The sequence below is a fragment of the Trachurus trachurus genome, assembly GCF_905171665.1.
Source record: "Trachurus trachurus genome assembly, chromosome: 8".
Lineage (NCBI taxonomy): Eukaryota > Metazoa > Chordata > Actinopteri > Carangiformes > Carangidae > Trachurus > Trachurus trachurus.
In genome coordinates, this window is record NC_139905.1 from 20,108,374 (window position 1) to 20,127,989 (window position 19,616).

The window sequence follows — 19,616 nt, forward strand, 5'->3', positions numbered from 1 at the left end:
ATTTGAGTCAACAGGTCAGGTCACATATATTTACTGTATAAAAAAAAATCATATAAAATACTACATGTGTTTAAATCCAATGAAAACTGATGTGTGTCATAGAGGAGGCTTAGCTCTACCATCCTGTGTTGATTTTGAGTCAACAGGTCACATGACCTAGGAGTTATTGAGCTCTAACGCTCATAAAATATATTAAAAATTCATATGAAATAGTGAATGTGTTTAAATGCAATAAAAACAGGTGTGTGTCATAGAGGAGGCTTAGCCCTACCATCCTGTGTGGATTTTGAGCCAACAGGTCACATGAATTTTTAATATATTTTATACAGTAAATATGAGCGTTAGAGCTCAATAACTCCCAGATCATGTGACCTGTTGGCTCAAAATCAACACAGGACAGAAGATCTAAGCCTCCTCTATGACACACACCTGTTTTTATTGCATATAAACACATCTTATATTTTATATGAATTTGTAATATATTTCATACTGTATATATGAGCATTATAGCTCAATAACTCCCAGGTCATGTGACCTGTTGACTCAAAATTCACACAGGATGGTAGGGCTAAGCCTCCTCTATGACACACACCTGTTTTCATTGGATTTAAACACATGTAGTATTTTATATGAATTTTTAATATATTTTATACAGTAAATATGAGCATTATAGCTCTATGTGACCTGTTGACTCAAATCAACACAGGATGGTAACCGTCTTTTGGTAAGCCTCCTCTATGAGACACACCTGTTTTTATTGCATTTGAACACATCTTATATTTTCTATGAATTTTTAATGTATTGAGAAGGAGCGAATGTCTGTCAAATATCCAACTTAAAACTAACTTCACTGCAGTCCAATCAGACGGAGCTTTAAACTGAAATGAACGGCGACCAGATTCTTTAGATATTCTGGGAATACGGAAAAAGAGATGATCTGTAAATTAGGCTATACAGCAGGGCTCCAGACTGCCCCTAAGATGAGACTGTGCAAGTAAATGTACCATCTACTTGGATGTGTGCAACCAGTAGCCTAAGGTTTTTTCATACTGGTGAAATATGGACGGGGCAACTCAAAGAATCTGGTATCTGTCATTTCTGGTGGCTTGTGTGTGTTCGGATCATGAATGAAAAGTAAATTTGATATGCTTTATGGTGTATGCCCCTAAATTTTCTACTTGCACTCCGAAGATGGGGCTCCTAAGTTAGTCTGGGGCCCTGTATGGTAGGCCTACAATGCTTTGGTGACATTTAGTAGGCTACTTTTAACGTACTTTTACTTCTGTAAGTTTGTAACTATGTCAATTCTGATATTTTGCTTGTAATAAAGCAGTTTTATCCACTAAAGGACATCAACACTTCCCTTTATCCAGTTTAGTTTAATATCAAACGGTGTGTATAACGATTATTGATACTTTAGCAATCTATTAGTCTTTGATTTTAGCCCAATGGATCCATGACTTAGCCTTGTAGCATCCTTGTGTGCTCTGTGTCTGTGCAGTGGTTTCCTCCTCTGCAGCAGCTCGGGCGCTGATTGGCTGGACGACACGTGACCTCACAGCTGATTTCGTCGGCTGCAGTGTTTTGTATCGATGTCTACGGTGTTTTGCTTTGACCGTTCATCATCTCACGTTAGCCGTTTGGGGTTAGCATCGCTGGAGAGAGAGAAAGAAAGAGAGAAAGAGAGAGAGAGAGAGTAGCATAAGCAATCACCGTCAAACCAGCGAGCTGCCATGGCTCAGGCCGCACAGACCAACTCCTTCGACGCCAACAACTCTCAGATCCAGGTGGAGCACGACAGAAAGCGTCGACAGTTTGTCATAAGACTAAACGGTAAGTGTAAACATTAGCATGCTAGCAGCGAGCTAACGCTAGCGCAGAGGTTTGCTGTAGCTTTCTCTCTCGCTCTCTCTCTCTCTCTCTGCTGCTGCTGCTAACATCGTCGTCGTGTCTTTATTGATAAACCCAGCTGCCATTTCAGACACAGAGGCGTCATTCACGTAACACGGTCTCAGTGTCACCGTGTCTTTATTTAGGTATTGTCTTCTGTCAGATGCAGTGTGTCCGATGATCTGAGCTGTTGCTCTTCCTTCAACCTGTAACTCCACCATGCAGCTTCTCCTCCTGTGGCTCGACCAGACATTTTTATTGTCCTGCACTCTCTTCTTCAAAGCAAACACAACCTTCATTAGCATTCAGCAGCCACAACGACTGTCCTTCAAATGAAATGAGTGTCCCTTACACCAACTCAGCCCCTCTCTACCAACATTTACAGGTTACAAACAAAACGTCAATCATCTCATTTATCTACTTCCCACACTCACTATTTATAAATGTCTTATAATCTGCCCTCTGTTATTGCATCCAATCATTTGGTGTGTGACAAACTAAAAGAAATGTTTCATGTATGTGTGTGTGTTTCCAGGTCAGATTCATATATATATTTTATGGAAATTGCTTTTGAACACGTAAGAATTTAGATGATCTTGTACATTACGTCAACATCAAACATGTTTACAGCAAGAAAGAGGATGCTGCTTTTTCCTCCGAACCCAGATCTTTATCAGTCTCTGTTACTCTCCACCCAGATACATTATCTCCTGTCCACAAGCTCCTGTCTGTATCTGGTGACCGGGAAATGTTTTCTATCAAGCAGTGAACCCATTGTTTCATGTTTATTAGATGTTTACTGCATCACATTACTTACTCAGCTGCCCTGTTGCAGTATTATAAGTAGATAATAAGCTAATAACACAGCTTGATCAGCGACTTAGACAATGGCCTCACGCAAAGATATAAATGTCTGTTTTTAGAGTTTATCAATCATAACATTTTTACATTCACAAACATTCTGACTTGTATTTGCAAGTATTACAAGAACTGCCTGCTATAGTGGGATCAAGTCGATGTGTGTAAACTCTACGAAACTGTGTGGGATGGAGACAAACTGAACACAACTGAGAGCTGTGACCTCTTCCTGCCTCTAGGATCACATGATCGTGCAGTTCTTCTCTATGAATATGTCGGGAAAAAGACAGTGGACTTGCAGCACACTGAAGTTCCAGACGCTTACAGAGGGAGAGGAATCGCCAAACACCTGGCCAAGGTAAAGCAAACAACTTTTATCGTTAAGCACCTATATACATGCAGAATTTGAAAAATAGTTTGAAATGGAAAACCAGCATATTGTGTGTAGCCCAGCGTGTCTATCTTCATTTCAAATGGTAATGTAATGACTGAAGTGTATGACACTGTTGGCACATGAACCCCAGTTAGACTAATGATAAGTGTTGTACAAATACTCAAATATAAATATCTATTAGTGTAAATGTGATGTGTTGTTGATAAAGTGCTTGTAAGAGCAATGTAAACATGACTTTACCCTGGTGTGATGGCAGGCAGCCATGGATTTTGTGGTAGAAGAGGACCTGAAAGCCCACCTGACCTGCTGGTACATTCAGAAATATGTCAAAGAAAATCCTCAGCCTCAGTACTTTGAACATATTTATCAATGACCGCACACACACACGTGGCTGTGACGGAGAAGACACGGAGAAAGAGACTCCAGAGAGATAAAGACTGTGCGGCAACAGCAGCAGCAGCAACAGCAGCAGCAGCAGCGTGCTGTGAAGTTACAGGCTGATAAACAATAAAAGGACCTTCCAGGCTTCGTTCAACATGACACTGAGTGAATCCAGAGACAACTGACCTCATGGCGAAGAAGACGACCGTGAGCTGAACTGACGGCTCAGTTATTGTGCATAACACGGGAAAGCACGGCCATCAGAAACTGAAAGCGAATCAGCTGGTCAGGACTCGGAAAACACGAGCAAACCAACCAAACCAAACTGAAGCCTGTTACCTCACACAGAGACATTCAAGTTGTATATCCATCACTGACTGTAAGCAAGTGTCACGTATGTACTGAGAACATGTGTCAGTCCAATACTAAGTTTGTCCTGCTTTGGACTCGGGTTTGAGCAGCACTACAAGACGACCAAGCAGCTGACTTTCTTTTGGAGGGTTTGTGCGGAAGCAGGGATGCTGACTTTTATATTTCACCCCCATTTTGATATTCTTTGAGTTTATTATTTTTTCTATTTACTTTCCACTTTTAGAATTTTTTTTAGACACGAAATCCTAGATACAAGGCTCTGAATGCTACATGCAGCTTTGAAATATCAAACTCATTTCTTTCTAGGTAATTGCAAAGGGGCATAGAAGAGTAACAAATAGTTTTTAAAAAAATATTATATGTGTTTTTAAGAAATTCGCTTTCCCAACTTCTCAAACTAGTCTGTCCACTTCCACCCAGTAACAGAAACCTACTGCAGAGGTATAAATTGACAAGTCAAAGGTGCAGGGATTTAAAAACCAAAGAATACAAACTGAGAAGCTCTGTGAGTAATATCAGCTCAACGGTTTTCTCCATTGTACACGTTAAATGTTACAGATACACATGATAGATTGGGTGTGAAGCTCATCACTGTGCAGCACAACACTTGGATATAGATAAATATCTCTGCTGAAACCAGCACTGCTTCATTCAGGGCATTTACTTTGTATGACGTGAAACCGTCCGTTGACCTGTTCTTCAGGGAAGTGATGATGGATGGCTGAAGCTTCCTTTTTCCTGTCATTGGATTTACTTTTTTTGTTTCTCTTACCCACAAGGCTCCTTTAGCCAGCTGATATCAAAACGGTAAAGGTCATTCTGAAAGAAACATTGTACTGACTAAAATAGTTTACTGTGGTTTCCCTTTTATGGCTCTTCAGGAGCTTTTTGCTGATGACAATCTAAAGTGTTGAGGAGAAAAATAGCTCAGGTTCCTCTGCACACACTGGCAGGACAGACATCAACATGCAAGGCAGATTATCTGCTTCAAGAATCACTGACAGGACATTACAGGAAACATCTTTCTTTCCCTTTATAAAACTTTCCTATAGGTGGCTCACACCTGTTCATAGGCCAAGGTAGTTGAGGTATTGTTTCATTTTCTGTGTTTTTGTTTATATTTCTGTGTGTTTTATGGAAAGGAAATAAATGCCTGATTTAATATGTGAGCAAGTGGTTCCTCAAAATGCAGGAAAATGTACCAATCCAGTTACATTGTTTTGTGCTTGAGACTTTTTTTTTCTTCTTCATTTTTGTCAGTAAATAAAGTACTTATTACATTGTTAATGTCAAAGTATATATGGATAACATGTGAGCATTTATCACTACAGTGATAAGAATATCTTATTGTTTGTGGCTGCTCAATGCTTCAACTGAGCCTTTGTCACACTTAGTGGTGTGGCTAAATTAAAACTGTTCATTTTCTTTCCCAGTATTCATACAATGTGCAGATTTCAAGGCACCAGAATAGTTCATCAAAACTAAAGTGTATACAGACCAGAAACTGTGCAGATTATAGTTTTGTAAGTGCCTAAGAAAAGAAAAAGGTCTGCTTTTTGTCTGATTTGTTGATGGCCACCTCCAAACACTTCTCCTCAAAGAGTCATCACTACAAACACAGAGCTGCTTCAGGATACTAATATGTAACTGCACTGTATATAAAGGCCTCGGCGCCACCTGGTGACAGTGTTGGGAACAGCATGAGTAGACAGTGTAATTCAATAGTCCCAGTCAGCAGAAAAATGAGCAGTGTTTTGAATTAAGTGAGATCTTGACCCATGCTTGACTTTTAGTGGTCAGTAAAACAGCTAAACAAACACGGAGTATCACATAACTTCATGAGTCACTACTCACATGGTGACAGTGTGGAGATGGCTCTGACAACATCTTTTAGACATCCATGTCTTTGAAATGCTAAACTTACTGAAAATATAATTGACCAGTCAATCGATATAAAATATGAATCCAAATAATTAAAAAGGGTCTGAGATCAAGTTATAGTTGAGATAAACGGACTCCTGACCTGTGTGTTACAAATCTTTGGTCCCCAACAGCCTCAATCATGATTACTAAGTTTATTGATTTGTTGGATTGATATTTTAAGAATTCATACACACTTAGATGATTCTGGGCCTTAAAATATCTCAGGTCCTGGACTAGAGGAGCCGTGGCACGTAGACAGATATTCCTTATTGATTAGATTATACGTCACGCGCGTCCCTTTAAGCAGTTACAATAGTTGCCTCTGGTGCAGCGTTTGGTTTCAGCTGATCTCAGATTCCTGATCGAAGCCATTAGGGAAGTTTTATCCAAACCGCCTCGGGTTACGGTGGCACGCGGACTGGCAGCTCGTACCAGTGCACGGGGACAGAGACACAGGGCGAGCGAGCGCACAATATGGGTGAGTACCAATAAACTTACAAATAGCAATATAATCGCAAAAGACAGATGTTTTTTTTTTTTTTTTTGCGATATACAAGGTGTTTCAACCGATTGACGATTAAATATATAAATGGCTCCCGCGTCTGTTTGATGCCCAGTTACTTGATTAATTATTACGCTATAAACAAACGTAACTGCGTTCGTTTGCGTTAGTTCTATTTAGAATGTGTTCTGACCTCTCAAACTTCGGTGTTATAATAAATACGTAAAGGCAGGTATCCTGTCATGAGAGCACCATGGGAAATGTAGTCCCCTTTCCCGTGTGCGAGCGTTACGTCGACCGCACTGACACACTACATTACCCATAAGGCTGAGTGCCCTCATACGTCAACTGCAATCACAGTTGCATCTCCAACATGGCGTCGCTGGGAAGGAGGCGCGGTGTCCCAGTAAGCAGGGAGAGGTCAGTTACTCCACATCTTGGCCATTAAACGAAAATGTTTTATGATGATAAATCATTTTGTCGGTTTCGTCACTCGCCAGACACCAAACTTGCACGTCGTTTGGGATTCAAAATCAAATGCCAACATGACAAGCGAGAAATTTATCCCACGGTTGGCTAATGTTAGCGGGCTAACGTGCACACAGCTAGCTAACGTTAGCGAGGAAACAAACTAGCAGCTCATGTGATGTTTTGGTTTTTTCACAGCGACCGATTCACTGCGAGAAAAGTTGGGTTTTTGCGGAGCTTTGGGTGGGTGCTGTTGTTACGCTGCGTGGTCACATGCCGGACAATTCAGGCTGAGCTAACGCTGTTGTCCGCTGTGTTTGTCGACCTGTGCTGAAAGTAAATCGCTCCTCAACTTAGCTGCCCAGTCCTCCAACTTTCCACTTTGGAAACGAGTCGGCTCATATTAAACCCTAACCTGCATTTAGCTACATTATGTTCCGTGCTCGTCGATCTTAACATGCTTTTTTTTGCTGGGTTTCAATATGACTTTTTAGAGCCCTTTATCGTCGTCCCGCTCTCCTAGTAGCCAAATCAGCCTGTTATCTATCCAACCGTCTGGCTTTGCCTGTCATGTTGTCATCATGCACCGAAGGCCTGACTGTGGCCACACACACACACACACACCTCTTAACTTGTAATTAATCACGATTTACAGAGTACCAAGTAAAAAGATCGATTTTTAAATGAGATGGAGCCGAAAACAGTAGCCGATTAATCATCTACATGGATGATCGTATGAAAATAGTTCGTAGTTTTTAGTTGTTTACTCCAGAACAAAGATATTGTGTTCGTTACTAACTCACATCGGCTGCTTCACACAACTTGTCATTTTATGGTCAGGTTTATTAAAAAGGTCATTGTGTTGAGTCATTATGTTGTAAAAGCACGTACACACTCCACACCATGCCTCATTCTCTGGAGGTCATAGGCTTAAAGTGTGGGTAAAGTGTAACTTTAAATAGACACTGAGAAAATAAAGTTATTGATCATGGATACAGGGTTGTTGTTGTTACAGATTCATACCAACATATTAAGTGTGAAAATAAATCCTGCCACTGTTCAACAGAATCATATGGCTTGTTGTTTATTTTTAGTTGCCATTATTTCTGTATTTGCTCAAACCAGATGTATCATTTACATATGCAAGTTAAAGGTTACGTATGTGCTACAGTAGTAATATCTGCAATTTGGACTGTTGTCATGGGCGAAATTCATCTGTTTCCAAAAAAGTCTTTTTGCTCACTGCCCCCTGCCCGTTTTTCTTTTTCTGCACAGGGGAGTGATGGCGGCGACAGACTGCTACATTGTGCATGAGATCTACAATGGGGAGAATGCACAGGACCAGTTTGAGTACGAGCTTGAACAGGCACTGGAGGCCCAGTATAAATACATTGTCATCGAGCCCACACGCATCGGAGATGAGACGGCCCGTTGGATTACAGTGGGCAACTGCCTGCACAAGACGGCCGTATTGTCAGGCGCAGCTTGCCTCTTGACGCCACTTTCACTACCGGTTGAATACTCGCGCTACGTGGCGTTGCCCGCTGGTGCCCTCAGCGTGGCCTGTGCCGCCCTCTACGGGATTTCATGGCAGTTTGACCCCTGCTGCAAGTACCAGGTGGAATATGACAGCCAAAAACTCTCGCGGCTGCCCCTGCATACACTCACCTCCTCGACGCCTGTGGTGTTGGTACGCAGGGATGACGTCCACAGAAAGAGACTCCATAATACGATAGCACTGGCTGCCCTGGCGTATTGCGCCAAGAAGATCTACGAACTCTATGCTGTATGAGTGCACTCTGAAGAAGGTATAAGAACCAACAGAAAAAGGAAAAAAAAAACAAAAAACAAAAAAACCCAGAACCTATTCACCCCCAGATGTAAGAAAAGTGGAAGTCACGATCAGGCCCAGCAGTTAGCTCCACACATGTGGTGGGTGCTTCCATTTTGAACTTTGATCAGAGGGATATAGTAAAAACTAGAAGGAATTGTTTTTTCCCTTGCATTTCCTTTACTTCTATGTGACAACCGCGCCACATTTATCTCTGTAGTACCCTTGCGCCTCCTCCCCCGTGCCCTCCACCTGCATCCTTGACACACCACAAGCTAGCGCACAAGGGTATATGGCAGCAGTTCTTCTGGACTGAATCGTGTTGCAGTTGAAATGGACAGACATTTTTGAGTACCAAGCTCTTTCCCCTTTCCCTTGTAGTTTTACTGTACCCCTTTCTTGCTGATCAGTACATCACCCTTTCATTAAACATTAGGAGATTTCAAACTCACTTTTCTGTATTTTATTTTACTTTTTTTCATTAAATGGAATCTACACGATGTCCAGAAAAGAGCAAATAGCTGCAACTTATTTGAGATTGTATCTTGTTCATGTAGGTTTTCTTGTTTGAAGAATGCAAGTAAGATCTTGTGTGACAAATTATGTGGCTCAGTGTCCTCATTTGAGAGAAAATGCTAACTTTTGGAAAGTCATATTTCACATATGCTTCTAATAATGTATATTACATTAACATCAAGCCAAACCCTCTTGATGGATATTTAAAAATAGAAACTATTTGAAACCACAGCTAAGAATTACACAACTGAATCTAAATTGACATTTTCTTGGATCTGTTTATTTCGTGGTGCTTGTCATGAGTTGTTTTGGCAGTTTTGGTCACCAGGAGGAGGAAATACTAATTATAAGGTGAACAAAAAGTAAAGTAACAGTAGTCTCATCAGGGTTAGCACAATAAGGATTGTTGACTTTCCACACTTAAGTTTTTGCCTTTTTTTTGTAGCACATTTATTCATGAAATCCCTGAAGAGGTCCAGCAAACAATGTATCAGAAATAAATTGTGAACTTCAAGGATTCAGTAAGTGTGTTCATAAATTATGCCAACTGACAGCTGCAAGTGGGAGCAGTATAACACCACAATGTAAAAGTTTTGCCTTTGTTTCATCACAATAGCGTATCAATTATTGTGACCAGGGAAACATGTTTTACACTAGTTTAAAAGGATCACAGCAGGTTGCAAAGAGCTCAGTTGTTCACGACAATGTTCAACTCTTGACACTGATAAAAGGTGCTTTTTGTTTGTTTTTGTTCAGTTTTTTTTTTGATAACGGTACAGTGTCTGAGAGGAGCACCTCACACGACTGAGACCCGAGCTGCTGGCTTTAAACCTGGAGAGGATTGGCTTTGCAAACTGTGCTCTTTGTTCACATTGACTCTACAGGCTCAGCTTCGCTGTGTGTGTTGGACCTGGAAAAACCACGAGCTCAGAGTGTTTTGAGCCCGAAACTCATTCGTTTTGAAAGTGAATAAAATAAAACTCATTTATGCATACAGACCATGTGAAACCTTCCAGTGCCATTGACTCTCACTATGAAAGGATGGGATTGGGATTGGGGGGGGTGGAAACACATGAAGCAGAGGAAAGATTCTCAGAGGGACGATCCAAGAAGACCTTATTAGTTTGTAGCCGGAGCAGGTTAATTATCTGTCAGCTGACCTCCTGCTGACATGAGTTTGACTGTTTGTCACTCATTTAGGGCGATACTGCTGGTCCTGGGCGGAATAGGAGTACCACAAGCTGTAGACCATCCTGCCCCCTTTTCCTGTTATCATCCAAACTTTGCTGTACCATCAGGAATCTCACAGAGTAGATCATCTGTTTGAGAAAAGTTCTCACCTCAACACTCAAGTCAAGTCAGACTGTTTCAAGTCAAATTTTTTTGCGTGGTGAACTTATTATGTTGATATATTTTTATGTTTTATTTCATAATTATATCTCCATCACCTTATATAGCCTACAGTTTTCTTTGGAAACAGCTCTGCCATCATCACCTCTGCTGGTTACCAAACTAGGGTGAGAGGAGGAGGGTCTCGGCTTGAGCAACAAGTGAAGTTATGAAATGAAATGAAAGCTCTGTCGGTTTGTTTACCTGGCTGCTGCTCGTGTTCCTGGACACTAAATCCAGCCTGGACGTAGAAAACTATCGACAACTCTGTACGAAATGTTCGCAAGTAATTCGTATCCGAGAGAACTGTTTGTGCCGTTACGTTACCAGCTCACGGAAACTTCAACTCCCACAATTCCTCGCGTCGTTTGCCCGACCCCGACCTTTCGCAACCCGGAAGTGCCCCTCTATGGTCACCACGGACTCACGCTGGAGGTTTTTCAGGAAGACAACAGCTCAGGTGAGTCGATCTCCCCTGTTTTCAGTCAGTGGTTCATCACACTGTGGAAGTAAGTCAACGTTAGCATCAGCTAGTCGTTTACTAACCACAAAGACAGTGTTGTTAGCCTCTCAGCTAATTAGCACGTTTCTGTGGCTGCGTAGTGGAGGTGGACAGACCTCACTGTTTTCTGTCATGTGTGGAGTTTTATTATTTCATATTGTGTGCGACTATAGAAGATGAAAAGTACACTTTCATCACCATAAACCTCTCATTAAGTGATCACGCTAACTTATGTGCTTAACTAGCATCAGTAAGTCAGTGTCAGTGGTTGTATTTCCTCATGAATATTTAGATATGCGCAGAAAATTCTCCAAATGAAACTTAACCCACATTAACCAGCGTTAATACAGGGCTCTCAAGTCTCACGCATTTGGCGTGTGACACACGCATTCCCACCCGTTCACACGCTCACACGCCACACATTGTATTTCTCACGCATTTAAATTACCACGGTGACGTCCATCAAGTTGCACCGCTTTTGCAGTGGAACAGATTTGAGGGCGCACTGATCACACGAGAGAGGTGAAAAGAGACAACAACACTGTTACCTGTTAGCCCACTGGCCTCAGCCTACACTGGTCACTGCCTGAAGAGTTTGAAAGCAGCCTCTTAACTTCATGAACGCAGCTCAAACCGACCCGGTGCCTGAGCACGGCGGCCAAGCTTTGATAAACACACCAGATCCGCGCCGATTTACAGTAGGCTATACTCCCGTATTTGAGCCGGTCGCTACCGGAGCTTAATTAAAAAAAAAAAAAAAAAAGCGCTCGTCGGAGTCGGAGATGAGAACAGCGGAGTTTCCTCTGATGCAGCTGATCAGCTGACATGTGGTCAATAGCTACAGACCTGTCACTGTCACAGGTGCATCTCATCTCATTATTAGGACTTCAACCTCAGAGCTGTCTGTCCCCAGTCCTGACCTGTCCCTGAACATCACACAGGGACAACATGGAGCTGCCTGTGTGATTGGTTACTGAGTTTTATTAATGTTTACATCAGGCTGAGTTCAACAAATCAGTTTAGCTACTGTGATTTAAGTAGTTAAATACAGTAATCATCATAGTGTTGTGGCAGGAAAGACCATTTAAATTAATCTGTATCAAATATTGTGTTGGTCAAGAACAAGTTCAACTTAAAGTCAGAGGAAAATAAGGGTGTTTTTACTGTTCCTAAATGTAAAAATGGGTCACATTGGACCCTCAACATTATTTAAAGGTTAAATAACGTGCTACTTAAACATTTTTCATTGTGCTGTGCTCTAAAAATAAACTAACAAATACTAGTGTAGAGTCCTGTAAAGTGCCCAAAATAAGTGATTTGAGGGCATCCTCCAAAAAATTTTGTGCGCGCTGCGCACGCGATAGCACATCCACATTCACTGTGCCCCCTCCAATTTTTGGGTTGCATGACGCCCTGGTTAACATATTCCAGTCATAAATCATAAATCATAAATGTTTTTGTTTGAATTAATTTATGAGTAATTTGTCAGACATCCATCCTCACTTCAACCAAATCCCCGCTGCCGCTGGTAAAATCTCACTCTGAACTCACTTCAAAACTTGAGAGCCCTGGTTAATAACTGGGGTTAATGTTCTGTTAGAGCCTTCAGTCATTGTGCCTACAATATAAAACTGTGTCAGTCAAAACAATAAAAGATAAACACCATGTTTACTTCTTCTCTGTGACTCTAACTGAATCATTACTGGGTCATTCCATGAAAACTGTTAAATTTGGGCTTTGGAAATTTGAGTTTTTTGATCTCAACGTTTTTTGTTTTTTTTTGTTTCATTGCATGAAGAACATGTAACACTTGCAAAAAAACATATTTTTCAAGCTCAGACACCCTTTTCTGACGGTCTTTTATCACATTAAAATCCCAAAATCAGAGTTTCTTTTTCCACCCCGTCACAGGACAAAGGTTAACAAATTGAACAGTAATTTTAGATTAAAATAAGACAAACAAAAAGTTATTCACTTCAGAAGTATTCTTTTTGTTCAAAAACACCAATAGTTTGTTTAAATTATTTTTTTTTAATCTTTTTTTTTTTGTTAAATCACACTGTGACGGGGTGGAATATATGTGTGACGGAGTGGAATATTGTGACGGGGTGGAATGGACAAAATTTAAGAACATACTGATAACACAGAACAAAGTGTTTAATTTGATGCTGGGGGAGGGAAATGTGAAAGTGATAGAGATTTAAATATTTTATACTAATTCAATATGAAGAACAGTGCCACTGATTCCACCCCGTCACTTTAGTGTGTGACGGGGTGGAATGTGACGGGGTGGAAAATCTAAAGCAATATGGCCGAAATCCTGGATGTGCTAAAAGCTAACACTGCAGTTAGCATGGAATTACATCGTAAAATTAAGGATTTATACAAATGTAATTTGAAATTTTGATTTAAAAATTGTTTTCCCCACTTTTTGTGTGTGACGGGGTGGATATGCTATGCTTAACGGAGAAGGTTTTGAAAGAAAAATTTACCAAAAATGTTCTAAAAGAAAAATCAGAACTCATCATTGTTTGCACTTTCCTCCTTCAAACTCTTGAATGATGTCACTCCCTGTTTCCTGTTTCCTTACAGGAAGTTTATTGCATTTTGGCGCAAAATTACATTGGTGTGACGGGGTGGAATATGAAATTGATGGACATGGAGAAATTATGCTATTTTAATAAAAAAATATGACATTTTAATATAATTAACATATTTCCTATTAAGAAGAAAGTATTTCTAACTATAAGAACAATAAATGTTTGAGATTTATTTGATGTTTTTTAAGTTTTACATTACATGAATGAGAAAAATGGTCAGAGCGGACATGAGAAAATGACTGTAGTTTAACACAAAAAGTTATATATGTGCAAATTGTATATTTATTATTTACTTTTATTTTACCTCATGCTAGAAAGTAAACTTTAATTAATGGCTTCAGACACTGAAAGTATTACTGACAGTTTTATTATGCCTCCTATACCTCTTTGAATGTTGGGGACCCAAACTTAACAGTTTTCATGGAATGACCCTACTGATTTATTTACTGTGTGTTCTTGAGTCAATTTCATTTAATCACATTGATGTGTTAAAAGTGAGAGTTTAAATTAACTAAATGATCATTAACACATCCACGATCCCTCTGGCAGTGGGAGAAAGAGAAGCTCACAGAGCACAAGTAAAGTTCACACCTTGGCCTGTTTTAAGCCTAAAAAAGATATTATTATTCATTTGCCATTCAAATAAGATATTTTCCCCCTCAAATTCTCATTTGCTGAAGACCAGAACTGCAACAACATCAGCTGTTTACATTTTTTGAAATAAATAAATATTTAGCACATCTTAGACATACTGGATAATAAATCTTGTTTCAGACATTTTTGTCTTGTGACTTCTTCATACAAAATGTTAAGGATTTAATATTACAAATCGACAGTTGCAGTTGGGGAAACATCCTCATTCATTCAATATTGAATTGAATCTCCTGCTGTTGCAGTTCGTGTGGAGGCGGGCTGTGAACCATGGAGCGGGTCCTGGGAGGAGGAATGTTGCCTCTGGTTTTAGCAAGTGTGGGAGTGTTGGTGTTGTACCGGATATTAAGCCGCCTGAGACCAGGAGCTGCTCTGCAGGATGCTGTGGTGGTCATCACCGGGGCCAGCTCTGGACTGGGGAAAGGTCACATCCCGACTCTTCTTAAATTCACTTTACACATATCAGCTCTTTGCAAATGAAATCACAGCAGTTCATTTCAGCTGGGTAGTAGCTGTATAATTCATATTGTTGTATTCTGTTAATAGAGCTAGCATGCCATGCTGTTGATGAATATTAACAGGCGGTGTGTTTTTATACTGCAGAGTGTGCACGAGTCTTCCACGCTGCGGGTGCGCGGCTTGTGCTGTGTGGTCGAGATGCAGCTCGTCTGCAGCAGGTTGTCCAAGAGCTCACAGCAGGCTCAACGGGCGCAAAGCAGCAGGTAAGTGCATCATTCAGTGCCGAAATAAGTAGGAAATTAAATAATCTATGAGTTGACAGAACATAGAGCCTTTACCACAAATGGTATGAAGATGAAATGACTCTATGGCTACATAACTTCAGGTTTAAGTAATTATTTTTCAGCCTGAAGGCGACACTTGATGGTCCCCAGAAGATTTTCACCATCTCTTGATTTAAAAAAACGGAAATATCACAGTTTTATCGATGACAAACAATAATCATTAGTTGCTGAAACGGTGTACACATATTTTCCATAATCAGACTGACCTATAGAGCAAAAACATACTTTTCTCCTGCACAAGACAACAATGCTCTGAGCTTTTTTCCTATTGTCTCTGGTACTTTCACTTAACGACTTTTATCATTTTAAATTTCATTAATGAGAGGATCTTTCTTCTCTGATGAAACAGTAACTCACATATTTTTTTTTTAAACCTTTTTTATCACCATCACTGTCTTTACTTTTCTCAGCTCTGCGTACACACCTTTATTAATAGTGTAAGAATTGTTATTATTATTGTAACATGATCACTACACTGTTGTGTTTTGCTCGACCACCAGACTTACCCTCCCAGAACCGTTGTCTTCGACCTGGCTGACACAGACACAGTGGACAGAGCTGCAGAGGAGATCCTGAAATGTTACGGACAAGTGGATGTCCTCATCAATAATGCCGGAATCAGTTACCGTGGCAACATACTGGATACCCATCTTTCTGTTCAACGGGATGTTATGGAAACAAATTACTTTGGGCCGATCGCTCTTACTCAGGGTGAGTGAGAAGCCTGGAGGTAACGGTTTTCTAGCTTTCGGCTGCCAGATGTGAGTAGTGAGTGTCGTCATTCTTTGCTGATGTGTCTGTGTTGCCTTGGTTACACTGATTAGGAAGAGACATTTTCAGATTTCCAAGAAGAGGTGGTTCACCAGGGACTGGAAAATATTTCATATTTACCAGCATTTTCTCCATTGATTAGTTCTTCCCTTCTCCTCTCACAGCTCTCCTGCCCTCCATGGTTCAACGGCGTAGTGGCCACATCGTGGTCATTAGCAGCGTCCAGGGCAAAATAGCCATTCCTTACAGATCAGCTTGTAAGTAGCCTTTGCTTAATCGGTTGCAATGAATGGCTCTTGAGTCGGTCAGGTTGATGGGAGATGAAGCAGCACTCTGTTTTGTCCACACTGTGGTCAGATGCAGCGTCCAAACACGCCACCCAGGCCTATTTCGACTGCCTACGGGCGGAGGTGGAGCGTTACGGGATCCCAGTGAGCGTCATCAGTCCCGGCTACATCAAAACCAATCTGTCTGTCAACGCTGTCACAGGGGACGGCTCCAAGTACGGAGGTGAGGCAATGGAAACAGGTTTGGGGAGTGTTGACAGTGAAGACAAGACAATGTCAGTTAGCTTTTCAATTAGTGCAACAAAAAGCTCTTTAAGGCAGAGTGAATGTGTGTGGATGTAGCCTCACCAAGGTTTTCTCCCACCACATCTGGATCTTATATCTATTTTCATCAAGAACCAAACATTATTTCTGAACTGCTGACATTGTCAAAAAAAAAAGTTGTAGTGATAAGGAAAGTGGTTAAAAATAACCACAGTTTAATGAGATCTTTACTTTCTGTGTAATTACGCTGACAAGGAAAAAAAAAAAAAAACACAGGTGAAAATGTAAACACCTTGGCGAAAGTAATGATGCCACTTGCCTAATTATCTGTCTCAATGGGCTTTTACTGTTGTAGTTTCTTATATTTCACAGTCCACCGTGTATTGGCAGCACTTTGGTGTCTTGAATAGAAATACTGACATATACAACATAGGGTAAAAAAAACAACAACAACCTTTGGTATTTACATCAGTGTATTGATGTAAGTAGCATCTACATTTGAGAAAATAAGTATTTGATCCCCCACTGATTTTTTCCCTTATTTCACTTGATCAAATGTAAATAAATGTATAACCTTTATATGATGATATAATTACTGGGTTTTTAGTTGATATTCTGTCTCTCTCTGTTAAAATAAACTTAGCATGAAAACGATCGGCCGTCCATTTCTTTGTCAGGGAGCACACTTACAAAATCAGCAGGAGATCAGATACTTATTTTCCCCACTGTATGTTCATCTTATTGTTTTGATAGCGTACTATGAATTCAAAGTGCTTTACACAAGACATTAATAGAAGATAAAAAACAAGCTAAAATGGAACAAAACAAGTTAAAAGTGACATCATGGGAAACATCATGCTAGTAATTGAACTGTTGTACCTCACATGGCAGGCCTCACTGATTCATTGCTTCTTTTCAGTTCTGGATAAAACCACGGCTTCAGGTCGGGATCCCAGCGACGTGGCTCAGGTCGTTCTGAACGCCGTGCGTCACAGGAGCAAAGATGTTGTTTTGGCAGGAGCTCAGCCCACCCTGGCCATCTACCTGCGCACATTATGGCCTGCTCTCTTCTTCAGACTCATGTCCTCTCGCGCTCGCAAGGAGCAAAAACAGAAAGACCAATGAGGGCTGAGAGAGCGGCAGGCGGAGACCAGCAGCTCACCAGCACCGGTCGGGTCACATGGTCCAAAACAAGGAGATGGACGGATGAAGCGCTACAGTAACAGTTTGCTGCTTTGCTGGTAGATCATCTGAAACGAAGCAAAAACCTGCAGTCACCTTTCAAAGCACCGAGCTAAGGTTGATTTTGTGTAAATGTTTTTGTTGACCAGGCTGTTCAGCTTTTTCCTCCAAACCACTGCTTAAAGTTATAAATTATTACTAACAAGAGTGAACCCTCAGCTGTTAAGAAGCTATGATCGCGTGATGATGTTTTCTGAATTCTGGACTGTGTTGACCAGGGATTTTGGTGTTGAGATAAAATGCCGTTATCCCACCTTGCTACATTTTATGACTGAGAGAAAAGAGTAAAAAAAAAACATTATCAACCAAAATTCAGAATGAAGGTGTCATGTTTTTAGTCTGCTGTAAAACACATGCTTTAGTTTCTTCTGTAGGATGTGGTTCAGCACCTGATGAGTTGTTTCTGGGTCATCTGATCCATATGGCGCACTGAGCACCCATGTGAAAATTATTCTCAAAACAAAGCTATTACAATACACACAGAGGAAGGAAACGCCATGTACTGTATCGGCCCGGAATAAGAACCACAGAGCCAAGTTTTTTTTTCTTGATTTCCTGTTTGACTTGAGTGGTTGATGTTTTATTGCTTGATTCGACTCTGTCCGTCCATCCTTTTCCTGTCCTGTGTAACAGCAGAGAAACCACTCTGCTATCTCTGTATTATTGTCAATAATCAAGAGTTTGTCTTCTCCAAAGGCCACATGTTGCTCATGTAATAGTTTGCATTTGAACTGGTTTTTAACAGACTACACACACAATGAATGCAACAAACAAGCTGGTTTTATAACTATCTTTATACACAGAATAAAAACACCTTTTACAAACTGAAAATTTTAAACAACAGGTTTTTCCTTTTTAGATGTCATCTTAATATTAAGTTAAGCAAAAAACACCTTTTTTTCCTGAAATGTTACAATAAATAGTCCAAATAACAATTTACATTATGTTACAAAAGCGCAGTGAATACTGGAATTGCCATTTGTACAAATAAATCCTTCAACAGAAAAAAACAACACATGCCAGATTCAAAGACAAAACCTGCTGTTTATTCCTTATTTAGAATCATCTTCCTTGTTTTTCTAGTGTGAGAAGATGAAGCCTTTTCAGATAAACAAAGAAACATCACAAGAGCTTTTACATTGTAGAGTCAAAGCCCCCAAAGGTGCTGAAGGAGACCAACATACTCACTCCCATCTGTGGAATGACAAAAAGAGCTCTCCTACAATTTACACTCAGACCAAGTTTAACATGTTGAGACACGATGTTTACAATACTGCATATTGATGATGCTGGTTCATTGAAAGATAAGAACAGCTGAATGCACTGTCAAGAGTTTGGACTGATGGCGTGACGTGTGTGTGTGTAGTCCACAGTTAAAACGACAGGGATCACAAACACACTCAACACTCACACTCACTCAGAGAGTTGAGGTTAGAGGGACAATGAACATGTTTAGAATCATGTTGACTTTAGCCATAGTGTTAAGTACCAATACTTATCAATGGGCAATTAATGTGTCAAACACACAACCAATCAGAGCCTTTTACTCGTGATGAAAGAAAGATGAAGAAAACATGCCTGAGTATGTGGAGTGTCAACTATGGCTTTAGTGTTTCATTTCTGCTCAGTCTTATGGAGTTTAATTGGAGTGTAATACCACTGGAAATGTAAAGTGGTACCTCTGACATTTTATATTTTAGTCTAATTTAAAATTAATATATAGTTGATCACAATATGGAGAAAAGAACTAAATTAATGAGCAACGTTTTTTTTTTTTCTTTCTTTAGCCGAGTTATGATTCCTGTTTATTGTGACAAGGTTATTTAAAAATTAGACCAAAATTAAATGTCTGGTATACCATTAACATTAAAAAAAAAAAAATCTGAAAGATAAATAAATATATAAAAGAATGAAGTTGATATTTCTTTGCAACCCGTTTATGCACCAATGAACCAAACTAAAGGCCATTTCA

At 40.2% G+C, this 19,616-nt stretch overlaps 3 protein-coding genes across 3 annotated transcripts; all 3 read left to right on the plus strand.

Moving 5' to 3' along the window:
- Positions 1-1,593: 1,593 nt before the first annotated feature.
- On the plus strand, positions 1,594-5,137 carry natd1 (protein NATD1). The gene is made up of 3 exons (XM_083977432.1): positions 1,594-1,833; positions 2,988-3,106; positions 3,399-5,137. Exons 1-3 carry the CDS (start codon positions 1,734-1,736, stop codon positions 3,513-3,515), a joined length of 336 nt encoding a protein of 111 aa, XP_083833558.1. The 5' UTR covers positions 1,594-1,733; the 3' UTR covers positions 3,516-5,137.
- A 1,523-nt stretch (positions 5,138-6,660) lies between these two features.
- tmem11 (transmembrane protein 11) lies at positions 6,661-10,133 on the plus strand. Its single transcript, XM_083977167.1, has 2 exons — positions 6,661-6,740; positions 8,064-10,133. The coding sequence occupies exons 1-2, from the start codon at positions 6,694-6,696 to the stop codon at positions 8,578-8,580; spliced, it is 564 nt and encodes a 187-aa protein (XP_083833293.1). The 5' UTR covers positions 6,661-6,693; the 3' UTR covers positions 8,581-10,133.
- Positions 10,134-10,832: 699 nt separating this feature from the next.
- dhrs7b (dehydrogenase/reductase (SDR family) member 7B) lies at positions 10,833-19,554 on the plus strand. Its single transcript, XM_083977977.1, has 7 exons — positions 10,833-10,984; positions 14,523-14,701; positions 14,881-14,999; positions 15,581-15,791; positions 16,016-16,108; positions 16,209-16,361; positions 17,322-19,554. The coding sequence occupies exons 2-7, from the start codon at positions 14,548-14,550 to the stop codon at positions 17,525-17,527; spliced, it is 936 nt and encodes a 311-aa protein (XP_083834103.1). The 5' UTR covers positions 10,833-10,984; positions 14,523-14,547; the 3' UTR covers positions 17,528-19,554.
- The last annotated feature ends 62 nt before the right edge of the window (positions 19,555-19,616 follow it).